Source organism: Oncorhynchus clarkii, chromosome 2 (genome assembly GCF_045791955.1).
Source record: "Oncorhynchus clarkii lewisi isolate Uvic-CL-2024 chromosome 2, UVic_Ocla_1.0, whole genome shotgun sequence".
Classification (NCBI taxonomy): domain Eukaryota; kingdom Metazoa; phylum Chordata; class Actinopteri; order Salmoniformes; family Salmonidae; genus Oncorhynchus; species Oncorhynchus clarkii.
Window position 1 is genome coordinate 34,934,687 of NC_092148.1, and position 16,931 is coordinate 34,951,617.

Below are 16,931 nucleotides of genomic sequence, written 5' to 3' on the forward strand. Positions count from 1 at the left end.
ACCACTCCCTTTATTGGGGGTGTCTTGAAAATTGCCTATAATTTCCATCTGTTGTCTATTCCATTTGCACAACAGCATGTGAAATTTATTGTCAATCAGTGTTGCTTCCTAAGTGGACAGTTTGATTTCACAGAAGTGTGATTGACTTGGAGTTGCATTGTGTTGTTTAAGTGTTCCCTTTATTTTTTTGAGCAGTGTATATATATATAAATATATATAACTTCTAAACATGCATGTTACCCATTAGATGGAAATTCAGCTGTTACATTCTATGAACAAGGAGAATTTCAGGAGATATCCACATTCATATAGTCCAATTCTGCGCAGGAGAGCATCTCTGGAGTATGTCACGTTCATTAGCGAAAGGTAAACGACTAATGAGGTAAACACTTCACACCATGTGCCTGTCAGTGACCTAGCTGGACCATTCCGACTTGACATGGAGCCAAGTCTTTGTGAACCTTTCTGTGTAACGCATCTCAGTTTTGACTAATTGAGCTTAATGGATTAATCACTAGGAACTCAGGTCTCAGTCTCTGGCTGACTCCTGATGTCATACTGTATCGACTATTAGGACCCCTTAATCACCACCCTTCCTCTCTTTCCATGGCAGGGTCATCACGGGTAGGCGTTTAATAGTTGTTTATTTATGCAGAGCACAGATGTTAGAGTGGAGAGAGGCACTGTTGTTTCCATTGAGATAGATTTAGCGAGAGCTACATTTGTCAGGGAGCTTGAGGGAGATTGCCTCCATTCTTGCGGGGACACTACAGACATCACACAGAACTATATCATTAGCCTTGGACATTCTCCCACTCTTGTTTTGCATAACACAAGACAGGTCTATTGTAATATAGCACAAATAATTATAAGACCAATTCTACAATAAGAGTAATAGAACCAGGAAACATGGTCATTGCACAGGTGAGTTTATTGCATGCCATTTTCTCACATCCAAAGTCCCAAACGAAGGGTGCTGCATGGAATAAGACTGGGTTTACATGGTCCGAGTCTGGGTTACCAAGCCAACACATCGGCTCCAGAACACAAAATAAAGCAAAACAACTCAAATACAGCCAGCCAGAAAGTATTAAAATTATTAGTGTGTGTACATCAGAGGATCGTTAGGGTGGAAGCAAGGCACAAACACTCGTCAGCTTGTCCTATAACTCTGATAAAAGGGAAACACCAGCAAACTCTCATATGCAATTAGCTCACATTAGAAAACGGCAGGATGCATGACAGTCACTCGCTACCCTCCTCCTTTCATGATTCAACTACACTGCATCACACAGTATATCCAGAACACAACTAATTTCCCAACTCATAAAGTAGAACTAGGTAGCAACCAGATCAGGCTAGCCTCTGAACTCCAGGCTCTGACTTCCTTTCGTCCTAGTTCTTCTCAGAGGAACTCGTGCTGTAGTACTTTCCCTAATTGGCACACAGCTTACGCACGTGCTGAAACAGACCAATCCTTCTGGGTAATGTAGTTTTGGACCCAATTTGTAGTTTGGACTGCTCCACTTCCTTAAATAATTTTGTCTTTGGCAAATTCTTAACTACTGTGAACATATTTTAAATGGCTGAAACTTTTTGGAAGAATATCTTTACTCATGTTTTGATGGCAAGGTGCAAAAAACGTGCATAACATGAGATCTTAACATATACACATCGATCTTTTCTCCCCCACTGTTCCTTCCTCAGGGACACTCGCAAAAGGTTAACACGAGAAAAGAACACTGGAGTTAAGCATAAAAGACCTGCGTCAGACCCAGCCCACTGGCACAACTGGGCCTGGGGTATATCTTAACACTGACTGACAGGAGATACATAAGGATGTGTGGGTGTGACGTCTCACAACGCATGTGGGTGTGGCGTTACACCCACATGCGTTGTAAGACGTCTCAGTGTTTGTTCCAGAAGGGGGTGGCGATGGGCCCCTGGACAGACCTCTCCACCACAATCATCTCGTTGGGGTTGTTGCGGCTGCCATAGTGATGCAAAAGCTCTTGGATCGCTGCCTCCTCAATCTGAAAAGAGGAGAGAGGGAGAAATACAAACACAGTTGGAGTGTTTTAAAGCCACAGCCAAGTCAAGGCAGCTGTCAAACGGCACAGCTGGAAACAAGTCATTTCTACTGACATTAGACAGAGGTGATGAAAGTATTTCTGATTTCCCCTTAGAGACACTTATCAAGGTACTGAGTTGAGTATGTGCGTTGGACAGACAAGCTCACAGTGAAAGGAAAAGCACAGTGTGCATAGTAAACATCTGCTACAAATTTCTGCACACACACACACACACGTTACCTGAATGAGTGCAAGCAGTTTCTCTCGGCTACGGATTAGTGCAGCCTCCTGCTGTTTCTCCTCCTCCACGATCGAAGCAAAGGTTACCATGGAGGCCGTAGGGGGGCTGCCCGCCGCTCCCAGCACCCAGGGGCTGGTCAGTAAAGAAAATTACCTTGAGTTTGTGACAGGTTGAACATCATCCCCCTCAAAACAATTGTTCCTTTTTCCCCCCCTGTGGTTGTTCAGGTTTTTTTTTTAACGGTTGGGACAAGTTGACGTGTTAAGTACATCCTGTAATAATTCTGACGCTGATCTGACAGAGTAAGACACAAACAGAGAAAGACCGGTCTGAACTAGATAGATCATGTGACAGTGGTAACCAAGGATGACCACAGGCTACCAAAGAGGACAAGGGTTGGGTGAATTACAACTAACACGCACACAGAGAGAGACAGAGAGTGTGTGTGTGTGTAAGAAAACGCTAATGAAACACTGATGGTCCCTGTAAGGCAATGGAGAAAACATATTCTACTAAAAAAAAAACTACACATATGGATATTACACTTTCCCCAGCCCTGAACTTTCCCTCCTTCCATCCCTCCCTCGGTGCTCATCAGCATGAGTAGACGAGAACCTGAATCCTACTTCCTGTTCTGAGTGATCACTTGTGACATGGAAGTCTTCTCTTATCAATGCTGATTAGGATCAGAAGCCAACAATATAACAGACTCACTGACTGATTCATATTCAGGGCCCACTACTAGGTTACATCCCAAATAACCCCATATGCCCTACACAGTGAACTACTTTTGATCAGAGCATGGAGAGAGTCATGTGGGCCATGGTCAAAGTTTTTTTTTTTTAACTAGGCGATTCAGTTAAGAACAAATTCTTATTTACAATGATGGCCTACCCCAGCCAAACCTGGACGACACTGGGCCAATTGTGCGCTGCCCTATGGGACTTCAAATCACAGCCAGATGTGATACAGCCTGGATTCAAACCAGGGACTGTAGTGGCACCTCTTGCATTGAGATGCAGTGCCTTAAACTGCTGCGCCACTCGGGAGCCCAAATGTAGTGCACTACATAGGGAATAGGGTGCCATTAGAGACTGCAGTGGGAGCGGACGTCACAGACCAGAACGAGAGCATTTCCAGTCTGTGGGCTTTAATCCATCTTGGCTCTGGGCATAGATAAAAGATTTACGTCTGGAAGACAGATGCCCCGAATGACCCTGATAGAAGAGGAAGTAAGCGAAAGTCAAGAGCTTCTGCAGAAACAGAGAGATAGACACCATTGGGTCACACTTCCTGTAATTCTTTGGCCTGATAAGACTTGAGAGATGTCACAATTCTAAACATTGCTACCAAAGTTAAAGTAAAAACATCCACCCATTGGTTTCACAAGCATTCCTCAAACACCTCTCCCCATATTATGTGTTAATCTAGATGTCAACGTTATAGTATACAGCACCAGTACATGAACAATCTCTCCCAAACGTTTTTGTTATGTCAAAACACCCATTCTGAAGTCGTATCGTTTACTGTCGTTTCAAATCAGGAGCACACAGTATTCAGTTACCCTGGTCTCAGATCGGTTTGTGCGGTCTTGCCAACTCCTATGGTTATTTTCATCGTAGCGCAAACAGATGAGACCATGCAAGTATTCAGCTCTTTTGGCATCTAAAGCTCTACCAATCCAGCTGGTGTCTGAGTGGTGGTGTAGTTCACAGTGCAGGTTGAAGTTGCACTTAGGGAAGCTGATCATAGGATCTGTTCTTATGAGAAAGTTCACCCGAGGCAAAGTCGACTAGGCAGTTATTTTAACTGACGTGTCAGTCTTGTTGAATGGGAAGTGAAAAGGTCATAGTGACCATCAGCCTAATTGCACCACAGCCCTAACAGTGAGTCACACCCTGCTTCAGGCAGCTGCCTCCCTTTCAGTACATTGACCATTCACTAAGCCCCACCCCACTTGATTACTGTTGAAACCTCGGACAACATCCCAGGAAGCCAAATTCCCCCTTCCAACCACTGGCGAAATCCTCACACAATGATCTAAAAATGTGTTTTTAATACACAATGAAATTTAAAAAAAGACTATTATTGGGTATGTTGTGGACTGTCATTACCGGTATAGATGCACAGACCGGTTTGGGTTTTTACTTTACATCCTATAACGGTATTTGAATGTCTGGTTTTTAAAATGTGATACGTCATGTGTAACATACACTGCTCAAAAAAATAAAGGGAACACTTAAACAACACAATGTAACTCCAAGTCAATCACACTTCGGTGAAATCAAACTGTCCACTTAAGAAGCAACACTGATTGACAATATATTTCACATGCTGTTGTGCAAACGGAATAGACAACAGGTGGAAATTATAGGCAATTAGCAAGACACCCCCCAATAAAGGAGTGGTTCTGCAGGTGGTGACCACAGACCGCTTCTCAGTTCCTATGCTTCCTGGCTGATGTTTTGGTCACTTTTGAATGCTGGCGGTGTTTTCACTCTAGTGGTAGCATTAGACGGAGTCTACAACCCACACAAGTGGCTCAGGTAGTGCAGCTCATCCAGGATGGCACATCAATGCGAGCTGTGGCAAGAAGGTTTGCTGTGTCTGGCAGCGTAGTGTCCAGAGCATGGAGGCGCTACCAGGAGACAGGCCAGTACATCAGGAGATGTGGAGGAGGCCGTAGGAGGGCAACAACCCAGCAGCAGGACCGCTACCTCCGCCTTTGTGCAAGGAGGAGCAGGAGGAGCACTGCCAGAGCCCTGTGCTCTTCACAGATGAAAGCAGGTTCACACTGAGCACGTGACAGACGTGACAGTCTGGAGACGCCGTGGAGAATGTTCTGCTGCCTGCAACATCCTCCAGCATGACCTGTTTGGCGGTGGGTCAGTCATGGTGTGGGGTGGCATTTCTTTGGGGGGGCCGCACAGCCCTCCATGTGCTCGCCAGAGGTAGCCTGACTGCCATTAGGTACCGAAATGAGATCCTCAGACCCCTTGTGAGACCATATGCTGGTGCGGTTGGCCCTGGGTTCTTCCTAATGCAAGACAATGCTAGACCTCATGTGGCTGGAGTGTGTCAGCAGTTCCTGCAAGAGGAAAGCATTGATGCTATGGACTGGCCCGCCCGTTCCCCAGACCTGAATCCAATTGAGCACATCACGTCTCGCTCCATCCACCAACAGACTGTCCAGGAGTTGGCGGATGCTTTAGTCCAGGTCTGGGAGGAGATCCCTCAGGAGACCATCCGCCACCTCATCAGGAGCATGTCCAGGCGTTGTAGGGAGGTCATACAGGCACGTGGAGGCCACACACACTACTGAGCCTCATTTTTGATTTGTTTTAAGGACATTACATCAAAGTTGATCAGCCTGTAGTGTGGTTTTCCACTTTAATTTTGAGTGCGATAAATTTGATTTCCATTGATCACTTGTGTGATTTTTTTGTCAGCACATTCAACTATGTAAAGGAAAAAGTATTTAATAATAATATTTCATTCAGATCTAGGATGTGTTATTTTAGTGTTCCCTTTATTTTTTTGAGCAGTGTACATTTGTAAAGTTTACTTCGCTACTTGAGTCATCCGGTCTCCGCTCTCTCACTCCATGCCGCTTTCCACACAGACCTAGCCCCGTCCCTCACTCAAGGAGCGCATGTGTTATTCCTCACCACGAGACACTTTGCGTTCCATCTGCATCCAGCACATGCAACAATGTTGATGACAAGGATACTGTTTTCACTTTGATTCTTACCATAATTCCACTAGCGTTCTTTTACTACACTATTAGGTTGTGTTTCTTACATCTGCAAACAGCTCGTTTGTTAAGGTCTAAATGTTGTTAGCTGCTAATGCTATCTAGCTAATAAACGTTGTCAAAGCAAACGTAATTGTATATACACACACAGTGTAGACAGTGTAGACCTAAATCAGCATGTCGTTTGTGCAACAGTATCTTATAAACCAGAGAGGAATACGCGAAGCATGAATATGTTAACTACAAGAAGTATCTAAGAGAAAACATTAAAAAGTAGCAAAAGATTATTGGGTCCCCTCGGTAACATTTAACAAATTTGGTTCCTACCCTGTCACAATAACTCCTCCTTGGCATTTTTAATTGTATTCAAACACTGTATTCAAAGCTCCTACTATTATATTTTATCTATAGAATTAGAATAATCATTATATTTCAATGACGCCAACAGTTCACGCAAGTGTTTTGCTCTAAATCACATGTCAAATCGCAATTGCAACATTTGGTTAAAAATAATGCCTATAAAAGTGGGAAATGCAGAACTTTATGAAAATAAAAATGGGTTGACTTGAACAGTACAAATAAAATCAGAAAGGAGCTAGACGCATCGAAATCACTTGGATTTGACAGTCACGTGTAACCGATGTGAAATGGCTAGCTAGTTAACAGTGGTGCGCGCTAATAGCGTTTCAATCGGTGACGCCTTTGTGGAGCGACAGGTAACGATGCTTCGTGGGTGTCAGTTGTTGATGTGTGCAGAGGGTCCCTGGTTCGGGCACCGGGTAGGGGACAGACTAAAGTTATACTGTTACACACGCACTCATATAGCAAAATGTAGAACTTGTATTATTCAAAAACGGTATACCAACCCACCCTATGGGAACCTGGTAAAATTATCTTTAGGTTTGGAGTGTGGTTAGTCACTGAAGGGCTCAATGTACTGTGCATGCCGTCAAAGGTACTGGAACGACCCTGGGTTTATAAGCGCGGAAATCGACTGACGCTTGAGCATGCTTTTGCGGCACAGGCGATAGCGCGCCGGACCTCGGGCTAGAAGGACGAGGGTTCGAGACCTGCTCCTTGCTGTATCATTACAGTACTAACCACGTTTGGTGCTAAGTGCTCTCAAATATTTTGCTGATGTCGATAGCAGATAAGTTACATAACTAATATAGCCAACTTAGCAAGCTAACTTAGAGAAACAAGTTATATTAAGTAGTTAGCTAGCTAGGCAACTTTAGCAATGTTTGGTGCTCAATGAGAAAAATGCTAGTATTTGTTATATAAGTATTCATACACATAGCTCATATAAACAAAGACATTCCGTCGTAAGAACACATACACCCAGCCACAAGACTGACCCCCTCTATTGGTCGGATGCTCAGGATAAGGCTCTGCTGTGCACCAATGGGGCTTCTGCTCTGGCTAGAGCAAGGCCCGCCTCCAACCCTCCGACCAGTCAAGAAGACCGAAACGACAAGACTCCACCTACTTTATTCTATGTATAAAAATGAATGTAACCGTTGTATAGGCCTCTTTTTCACCTGGCTCCTTGCCGAGTTATGTGAACTAGGTCCGTGCACGTAAAACTGCGGGACAAGATATCTCTGACTCATTAAAACTGTCTTTTGTTACAACTGAAATCCACTCTGTCCAACGTCCGTGATTTGGTCTCAACTCTCCAGTTTTTGAACACTAACAAACTTGGTAGCAGAGGATGGTTATTCTTGAATTCGATCTATTATAAGTTAGTGTGAGAGGACGAGACTGATCACGGCTAAAAAATCAGACGGAAGAGTGACTTCCCCAGCCATTCATCTTGCCTCAGGAAATCTGATCGGAGCGCTCTATATAAGGTGAGCAGAGCCCGTTATATCGAAATCTGCATATTGTATTATAGCCTAAACCAAATTTTGATCAGAAAGTACTGGGCGTGAGTATGAATCGGTGCCCAAATTTTTACATAAGAACCTAAGACATTGATCGGGGAGATCTTGTTTTGCTCGTTTTTATTTTTTATTTGTATTTTTATTTTTTATCAATTGGCCTATTATTAGAAGTGTAGTATGTATGTAAAATATCCTATTAAATAAGTGCTTACTGTTTAATTGGTTGTGGTTTAGAAGTGTAGTATGCATGTAAAAGTTCCTATTGAATAAGTTCTAAACTGTTTAATTGGTTGTGCTTAGAGATGTAGTTAATTAATAGATCGACTGAATCTGCATGTAAAAGATCCTATTGAATAAGTTGTAAACTGTTTAATTGGTTATGTTAGAGGTGTAGTCGAATAGATAGATATAGGATATGTAAGTTTGGCCTTCCACAAGACAGAGATCGGGAATGATGTGGCTATTACACATCAAACAATAAACATAATATGAACCAGAGTTGACATTCCATGATTTGGAGATGGGGGAAATTAAATTGAAAGAAACGTTTGTCGCAGAGTAGGTTGGGATACGTAACTGGGCTATTAGGCACACGTGCTGATAGACAAAGCCACCTTAGTATCGAATGGCCGTGCAACTTTGATTGACAGCAGCCGGGCTGGAATACTGATTTTCTTTTTTTTTCATTCCTGTTGATATTGCCTAAAGTTTAAAATTATTCTGACAATTGCTATAGAATCGCTGGAATTTACTGATATAAGTTCATAAAGGAACTTACTGAATTGTTTCTAGAAAGTATTTAAATAAGCCGCCGAGCTTAGTACAGACTTTGTTTGACAGACGCTAAAAGCTACACACTGTATTTTGGGTTTTTCTATTCTATCCATATTTCCTAAAGATATATAATTATTCTGACAATTGCTATAGAATCGCTCGAATTTACTGATAAAAGTTCATAAAGGAATTTACCGAATTGTTTACAGAAAGTATTTAAATAATTCACTGAACAACTCTTAGTTGTCTAGAAATTCTATCTATATTTCCTAAAGAGCTAGAATTACTCTGAAAATTGTTATAGAACCGCATATATTCACTGATATATTGTTCCAAAAGGAAATCGCCGAATCATTTTTAGAAAATACCTAAACGAATCGCTGAACAAATTAAAATACCGGAGAAACAGACACGTGGCGGGCGTCACATACTGATAACCCCCTTTGTATGCGAGGGTGGGGGTAGAAGAGATAAGCCATTGCCAGTACAGCAGTATATCTAAGCATACAACGATAGAAATAAACACCACATAGTAAGGATTGAATATACCTAAATAACGCATTATACACATTATCAGACGAACTAGATAAAATGTCTGCAGCTACCACGCCCAAACTAAAATTCAATGAATATTTAGATCAGAGTATGATTGATAGAGCGGGAGGTAAAGAACAGTATTGGAAAGTGGATAAAGTGTGGAAAGGATTACGGATAAGATGGACACAAGCAGGTTATTTTAGCGGAGGACCACCTACAGGGGGGAAACTCCAAGATATGCAGACAGAATTAGAGGACGCAGTAGAGCATGCAAAAGCGAGTGAGGCGGAGAGAAACAAGATACACAGGTTCAAAAAAGTAGGTACAAGAGAGAGAGAGAGAGCGGAGGGGGAGCTCAAGATAGGTACATGGGCCATACAGGAGAGTAGGAGGGTACTACCAAAAAACACACCAGACATGATGTGCGTGGCTATTGTGGCGTCGGGGGATGTTAAAGCTCCGCCTGAGAACTTGCCCACGGCTCCCCCTGTGGCCGTTTCTCCCTCACTATATCCACAATTGACAATGGAGGCAGTTCAGCCCCCGCCATACTCAAAGGGACAAAATCACCGGAGCCCGTCACACAACCCATTCCTGCCCAGGGCACCTCCCACAATACAGGCTCCAGTTCTGAGAATAGACCAAGGGGAGTTAAAAGGGGAAATTACCCTGGGGATAACGGCTGGCCATATGGTATGTGAACAGTTCGAAACTGGGATTCCAGGAGCAGGAGACCTCCCCCAGGAACGGCGGCCGCAATGCTCCTCTGTGAACTCTCTCACCTCTGAAACCAGAGGACACCTACAAACAAGATTAGATTCAAACCACTTCTATCAGACGGATAGGGAGGACTGTCATCAGAACATGGATATCGAAAACGAAGAAGAAATTGACATGGTGCTCACCCCAGCTCCGATGGGAGCTCCAAATGTGACTAAGATGCAGGAGCTGCTGAAATCATCAATAGCTCGAGCTAAGGAACTCAGGGAGCTAATAGCTAACCAAGATAACAACAGAGAGGGAGCCTACCGTGTGGAAGGCATAATGAGAGGAACAGTAACCAAAGTTACCGAATCAATGGGGTCCGAAACACTCCGTCGGTCCTCCAGAATTGCTGATAGAAGAGAGCGAGAGCAGGAGATGGCAGGACAGTACCCCCTGCGACCGACACCAGGTGATGCACACACTGTGGAGTACCAGCCCTGGAAAATGACTGACTTAACAACACTGATGGGACAGATGCCTAGCCTACATGGAGGAGCTTCAGCGTGGCTACTTCAACTGCAGACACTTACGTCAGGCCTGCAACTCTGCCTAGGAGACATGAAAGCACTTCTAGCAAGAGCCACCGACCACGGAACTATGGAGGCCCTCATGACAGCAGCTGACCTTGGATGGCGGGCCCCAACACTGCCCATAGACCACTTCCGTACCAGATTATGGGAAGTTCTACAGAGAGCATACCCTACAGAAAGAAACCATGCCACCTTATCCTCCTTTACAATCAACCCAGGTGAGCAACCTGCAGCATACCTGGACAGGGCTAAGACCACATGGAGATCGGTCCACGAAGAACCATTCGATCACACTGATACCACACTCAGCATGTGGAAGGAAATGGTGGTCAACGGGTGTCCCGGAGATGTTAAAACCAAACTCAGAGGAACGGTAGGGTTGATTGCACTTCCTCTGACCCAATTCAACACTCATGTGCACCACCATGTGACCCAGCACAACAAGGAAAGAGGGGGTGCTGAGAGCCAGGTGCAGTCCCTCCAGGTACAACTCCTGAAACTCCAATTGAAGGAAGCACAACAAGGAGAAAAACCTAAGAAACAGATGGTGGCGGAAGAAACGAAGGAGACAGGCACCAAAACAGACATCTCTCAAATAGTGGCCCAGACTATCTCCCAGATGATTCAACAGCAGGCCGGTCCTCAACCAGCCAACCCGGGGCCTTGGTATCCCCCGCAACCACAATTTGCATACCAGCCGCAATGGATACCAGGCCATCCAAGAGGAGGGGTTTGTTTCAACTGTAGAACTCCAGGGCACTACTCACGAGAGTGTCCATACCCACTCACACCACAACAACGCCAGTGGAACTCTACGAGAGGTCAATATGGGAAGGAAAGGGGTGGAAATAGACCTCAACAGTACGAACATCAGCAACCAGGACCCACACCCATGCATCAGCAACCCGCATACAACCAACCGCAGTTCCAGGGAATGACTGGGAACACCATCCCCTGGCCATAAAAATGCCCACCACCCACGGCAGAAGAAGGAAACAGCAACTCCCAGACGGTTCACATGTCACCCTTCAATCAGCCATCATCCCTCAACCAGCATCGGCCAAATTAGCTGAAATCATCGGATTGACGCAGGTCCTCATCAGAGGAAAAGGAAAGACTGAATATCTATACAGACTCAGCCCATGCCCATGAAGCAGGCCACACTGATGGACCCAGAACTTTTATGAGAAACACATGGCCCCACACACGAAGGCAAACTAAAGACCCTCCAAAAAGGCCTCGCACATCTGGTGGCACCCTCACATAAAAAATATGACTGACTTATTTTATGACGATGATTTATTTTGTGACGAATGCAATGGTTGGGACAGACACAACCCAAAGAAACCATATCGAACACCAATGGGCTCATACGTAATACCTAATGCATGTTTTCAGGATATTAGTATAGACTACACCGACATGGGCCCCGAAAATGTATCTAAAGGCAAACTCTATCTCCTAGTCATAGTAGATAGTATTGCTTCTACCCATTTGGAGAACCTAACAAAAGGGGAGGATGCTAGGTCAGTCTTTGAGTGGCTACAAACCAAACTAATACCCAGGTATGGCATCCCAAGACAAATCAAATTTGACAAATGGCTCACATTTAACAAACACCTGAGACAGGTGGAAGAAAGATTTGGCATAACCCACAGATTTGGATCTGTGTACAGGCCCCAATCCCAAAATCTGGTGGAACGTCAAACCAAAAGCAAAAGCTAAGATAGCTAAAGTATGTGCCTCATGGGATAATGACTGGTAGAGTCATGCATGGTCCACCAAGGGAGGGAGGTCATATGCCCGCCCTTGATGTACAACAAATTGTAATGTCTAATTATGTGAAAAAACTGACGGTTCTCTCTGCAGCACTCTCTACCCAGGTTCACAAGGTCCAGGAGGGGGAGCTGCCGGGGGACACGCCACTACTGAAGGTAAAGGTTGGTGACGGGGTGAGGGTTACAGTCCACAAGAGAAAGTGGCTGGAACCCAGGTGGACTGGACCGTACGAAGTGAAGGAGGTTACTTCACACTCAGTCCAGGTCAAAGGTAAATCAGGCACACCTTGGCACCGCCTTACACATTGCACCCCAGCCCCAATTCCTTCTAGAACACTGACTGAAGTCAGAGCTGATTTGAGCGGCCTAAATTCGATTCCAAATGAAGACACTCCTTCCTCAGGTGATTCGGCATCAAACTCCGCCTCCCCTGAGAAGGGAACCTCGCCCAGTTAGAGGGAAATTTCTCCCTCTCTGGGTGAGGCTGGGGATATCTGGTCCCTTATTTGTGATATTCCTACTGATATTTGGAGTAACCCTAGGACTTTCACATGGTTAATTGAACAACTATTTCACCCTGCCACATCACGTACACCAACCCCTACACATGTCCCTAACTCCTTTCCTGATATCACTCCCTCCAATCACTCCCGTCCCAAACGTAGCACTACACCTACAGACCCACCATGCAAACCAGACAAGGTTAGGAGCACCACCTTATGTATACCCACGATTGCAACCGCCACCTTTCTGCTATAGTTTTCACGTCTAATAGACGTGAAGAGAGGGATTTGTTATATAAGTATTCATACACATAGCTCATATAAACAAAGACATTCCGTCGTAAGAACACATACACCCAGCCACAAGACTGACCCCCTCTATTGGTCGGATGCTCAGGATAAGGCTCTGCTGTGCACCAATGGGGCTTCTGCTCTGGCTAGAGCAAGGCCCGCCTCCAACCCTCCGACCAGTCAAGAAGACCGAAACGACAAGACTCCACCTACTTTATTCTATGTATAAAAATGAATGTAACCGTTGTATAGGCCTCTTTTTCACCTGGCTCCTTGCCGAGTTATGTGAACTAGGTCCGTGCACGTAAAACTGCGGGACAAGATATCTCTGACTCATTAAAACTGTCTTTTGTTACAACTGAAATCCACTCTGTCCAACGTCCGTGATTTGGTCTCAACTCTCCAGTTTTTGAACACTAACATAGCTAATGTTAACCAGTTGAGCTAGCAAAGTACAATTTCGTGTTAGCAAAATACTCCCAAGAGTCTGCATTTCATGAATCACAGTGGCAAGTACCTCTAGTGAATAGTTCAATTATTTAGCCATCCCCACTGGTTTGCATGTGCTCACAAGGTGCTGGACTCGACGACAGTTGCTATCCAGTGCTGCGATTGGTTGCCCAAAATTCCAGGGCAGGTTTAGCGAAGGCAGTTAGGGCTATATTTTTCCTCTCGCTAAAAGAATGACGACTTTGCCATTTTTTTGTGCCATCTGTGCATCTGCATAGATCACTTTGCACCCATGTAGGCAGGAGTTTCATGCGAGTGAATGTAGAGAAGGCGGCTTCTTACCTTCTGATGACATTTGAACATTTCCTGATGCATCTGCTCAAACAGACCACAGACTCAGGGCTGGTTTCCCAGACTAGCCTAGTCCTGGTCAATAGAGAGTCCAGGATTTGGCTTAATCTGTGTCTGGGAAACCGCACTCCAGAGCGTTTCATTTGGACAGTAAAGCTTAACATAGTCAACTCTAAATTCTCTGTATAAAAACAAGTAGTCCTCCAAATCATTATTCCTTCTTTTGTCTGCTTCCCTTTGGAATAACAGAGAATCATCATTGAGCAACTCTGCCAGTCATTTGCTGCTTTCTTAGTGACTATGTTTATTCTAAAGAGATACCTCAGAGTTTGAACTAATTCCTGTATGGTTAACCATCAGCTATAACATAGGCCTAATTAAGGCACAATCACCATAGATACAAGCTTTACCATCTCCTTACTACAACAAATTTGTTTCTCACCAAGGTAACCAAATGACATTGATGCTAGTAGATATGTTATTGTGTCAGATTGCTGTCTGATAGAAACAAGAATGCGCATGGCAACACACTAGAGACATCTGGGGGACAATCCTGGTACTTTGGGGTAAAGACTAGTTCATAGATTTTTATTTAATTTAACTAGGCAAGTCAGTTAAGAACTAATTATTATTTACAATGATGGCCTACTGGAGAACAGTGGGTTAACTGCCTTGTTCAGGGGCAGAACAATACATTTTAACATTGTCAGCTCGGGGATTCGATCCAGCAACCTTTCGGTTACTGGCCCAACGCTCTAACCACTACCTGCCGCCCCAAAATTAATCAGCCATAAGGGCACTCATCCCTTGGCCATACACAAATGCTAGTCTATATTGTGTGTTTATATAATGGACACCTCTATGTGTGTTGGTGACAATTAACATAAAATATGACAGACTGCATATGTGTGCGTGTCTGTCTGTGCGTGCATAGTCTTACCCGGCGAGTCTCTCTGGCTCACTTGGGGGCTCAGACGTACATTTGAAGGTAACCCTCCGAGCAGCAGAGACCGGAGGCCCCTGAGCTACTGGCCTTCCCGGGGCCCCTGGCCCCCCGTTCCTGACCCGGCTCTCCTCCTCCACCAGGAGGTCCCGGAACGCTCGAGACAAAGGAGGTGTCTGGAACGGAGTGGCCCTGAGGAGGTGGTAGGTGGAAGCACATTTGATAATCAAAAGTTTTACTTCAAAGCATTAAAAAGTAATACTTTTACTAACAGCTGAGGGAATAGGCAGATTTTGTATTTGTACATTTTCAACACAAAATGAGAGACAGGGACAGGACCTATTCTATTACATAGGGATTGTCACACCAACCCACCACCTTCTGTGCTGGCTCTGATATTAGGAGCAATCCTTATGGAGAGGGGCTTACCATGTTTTCGCACTCTTCGAGGGAGTAATCACTGGTGTCGATTTGGATAGGGTGCACTCAGCACTGCCCTCCTTGGTTGCCATGGCGATCATCTTCCTCTGCTTCTGGGAGAGTTTGGCTGGGAGAGGGGACTGCTTGCTGCTGCTGCCGCCAACACTGCCAGGACTTTTGGGAGTGGCTCCGAGACTTTGTGTCTTTGAGCTGGCTTCCATATCCATGATTGCCCTGAGGTCCAAGACAGGAAGTGACAGAGCAGGACTGGAGAAAGAGAGAAACGACACAATGTCACATACAGTTCCACCCCTGACCTGGTCCACAGTGACCTGGCTCACCTGGCTGTGATCTTGGGGATGTGCTCTAGAGCAGAACTCTTTGGGGGTTCTGCGGGGAGGCCGTTCCTCATGGTGGTGGTGCTGGGGGGAGTCTTCAGCCTGAAACCTCCTCCAGCCCCCTCCTCCTCGGGCCTGTCGTGGAACACGGGACTCTGGAGGTCTCGGGGGCTGCCCACACCCATGTAGCTGCCCTCAGAGTCAGACGTCATCAGCTCCTGCAGAGACTCCATGGAGTTGGTCTTTCCTGACTTTACCAGGCTGGGAGAAAGGACTGAGACTAGAAGAGACATATCATAATCCATATCAGCCCAACTCCAATTAAAGGAAATAATTATTACGTGCCGTGACAGAGTGTGTGTGTGTGTGTGTGTTCTACCTGCAGCAGGTGGGCTCTGGATGATGTCAGAAAGGGTGTAACCCCCTGAGCTGTCAGAGCGTCGCCTAGGTTTTCTCTTGGCCTTTAACTTAGCCTTCTTCAACAGAGTCTCCCTGAGAGGAGGAAGATGAGACAGATGATGAAGAGGAACAAATTCAACCACGGTTCAAATGTTAGGGAGGCTACTGGCTGGATGCATTTCATTCCAAAACATTGGAACCTACTTTCAGCACCAATTCAGTCCCATCTCATTCATGACAGGGAGTGAACGAAGGAGCAACTTTGTGGAATAAGATGCAGCCACAGTGTTGTACATAGTTTGATAGATGGTATAGTACCTGCAGGAGTAGTTCAGTTCCGTGTCAGCTTTAGAGCTGAATGAAGAGTCCCAGTCCTCGTACACACTGAGGTCTGGGGCGTCTGGGTAAGGAGTGATCAGTCGCATCTGCATGGCCGGAATCTGACAGGAACAGGATGGTAACAGGTCAGTTAGTCAGAACCAACAGTCGTGTTCAGTTCAGAACCTATGGTTGTGTTCAGTAGGAATCGAATGGAAGAAACAAGTGAAACAGGGAGGGACTATCTGAGGAACCATCCAATAAGAAACACCTATTGTCGTTTTCTGTTTGGAACAGTTTCTGTTGAGTTCCCCAAATGAACATATGCCAGGTATCTCACCATGCAGTTGATGCAGGTATGGTAACGGCACTGAGGAGAAGTGACTCACCATACTCCTGTAAGAGGCAGAGAGCTCCACCAGCACGTCATCACTCAAGATATCCAGCGCTCTGAAGAGAGAGACGTTACAGATATATAAACAGAGAGAGAGACGGAAAAAGAGAGGGAGGGGCAGAGAGAGGGAGAGCGAAAGAGAAGAGTCTATTGAAGAATCCATAGACTAGCCACTTCTGGGAAGATT

General features: G+C 45.1%; 1 protein-coding gene across 1 annotated transcript in view; it reads right to left on the reverse strand.

Annotated features, from left to right (window-relative positions):
- Positions 1-913: 913 nt before the first annotated feature.
- LOC139367090 (inhibitor of Bruton tyrosine kinase-like) overlaps positions 914-16,931 on the reverse strand; it is a 42,490-nt gene continuing 26,472 nt past the window's right edge. The window contains exons 19-26 of the mRNA XM_071105128.1: positions 16,740-16,800; positions 16,351-16,472; positions 16,013-16,125; positions 15,637-15,913; positions 15,305-15,562; positions 14,873-15,067; positions 2,313-2,445; positions 914-2,033 (exon numbers count right to left, since the gene is read on the reverse strand). Of these exons, the coding sequence (XP_070961229.1) occupies positions 1,908-2,033; positions 2,313-2,445; positions 14,873-15,067; positions 15,305-15,562; positions 15,637-15,913; positions 16,013-16,125; positions 16,351-16,472; positions 16,740-16,800 (1,285 nt within the window). The 3' untranslated portion in view covers positions 914-1,907. The remainder of the gene's footprint in view (positions 2,034-2,312; positions 2,446-14,872; positions 15,068-15,304; positions 15,563-15,636; positions 15,914-16,012; positions 16,126-16,350; positions 16,473-16,739; positions 16,801-16,931) is intronic.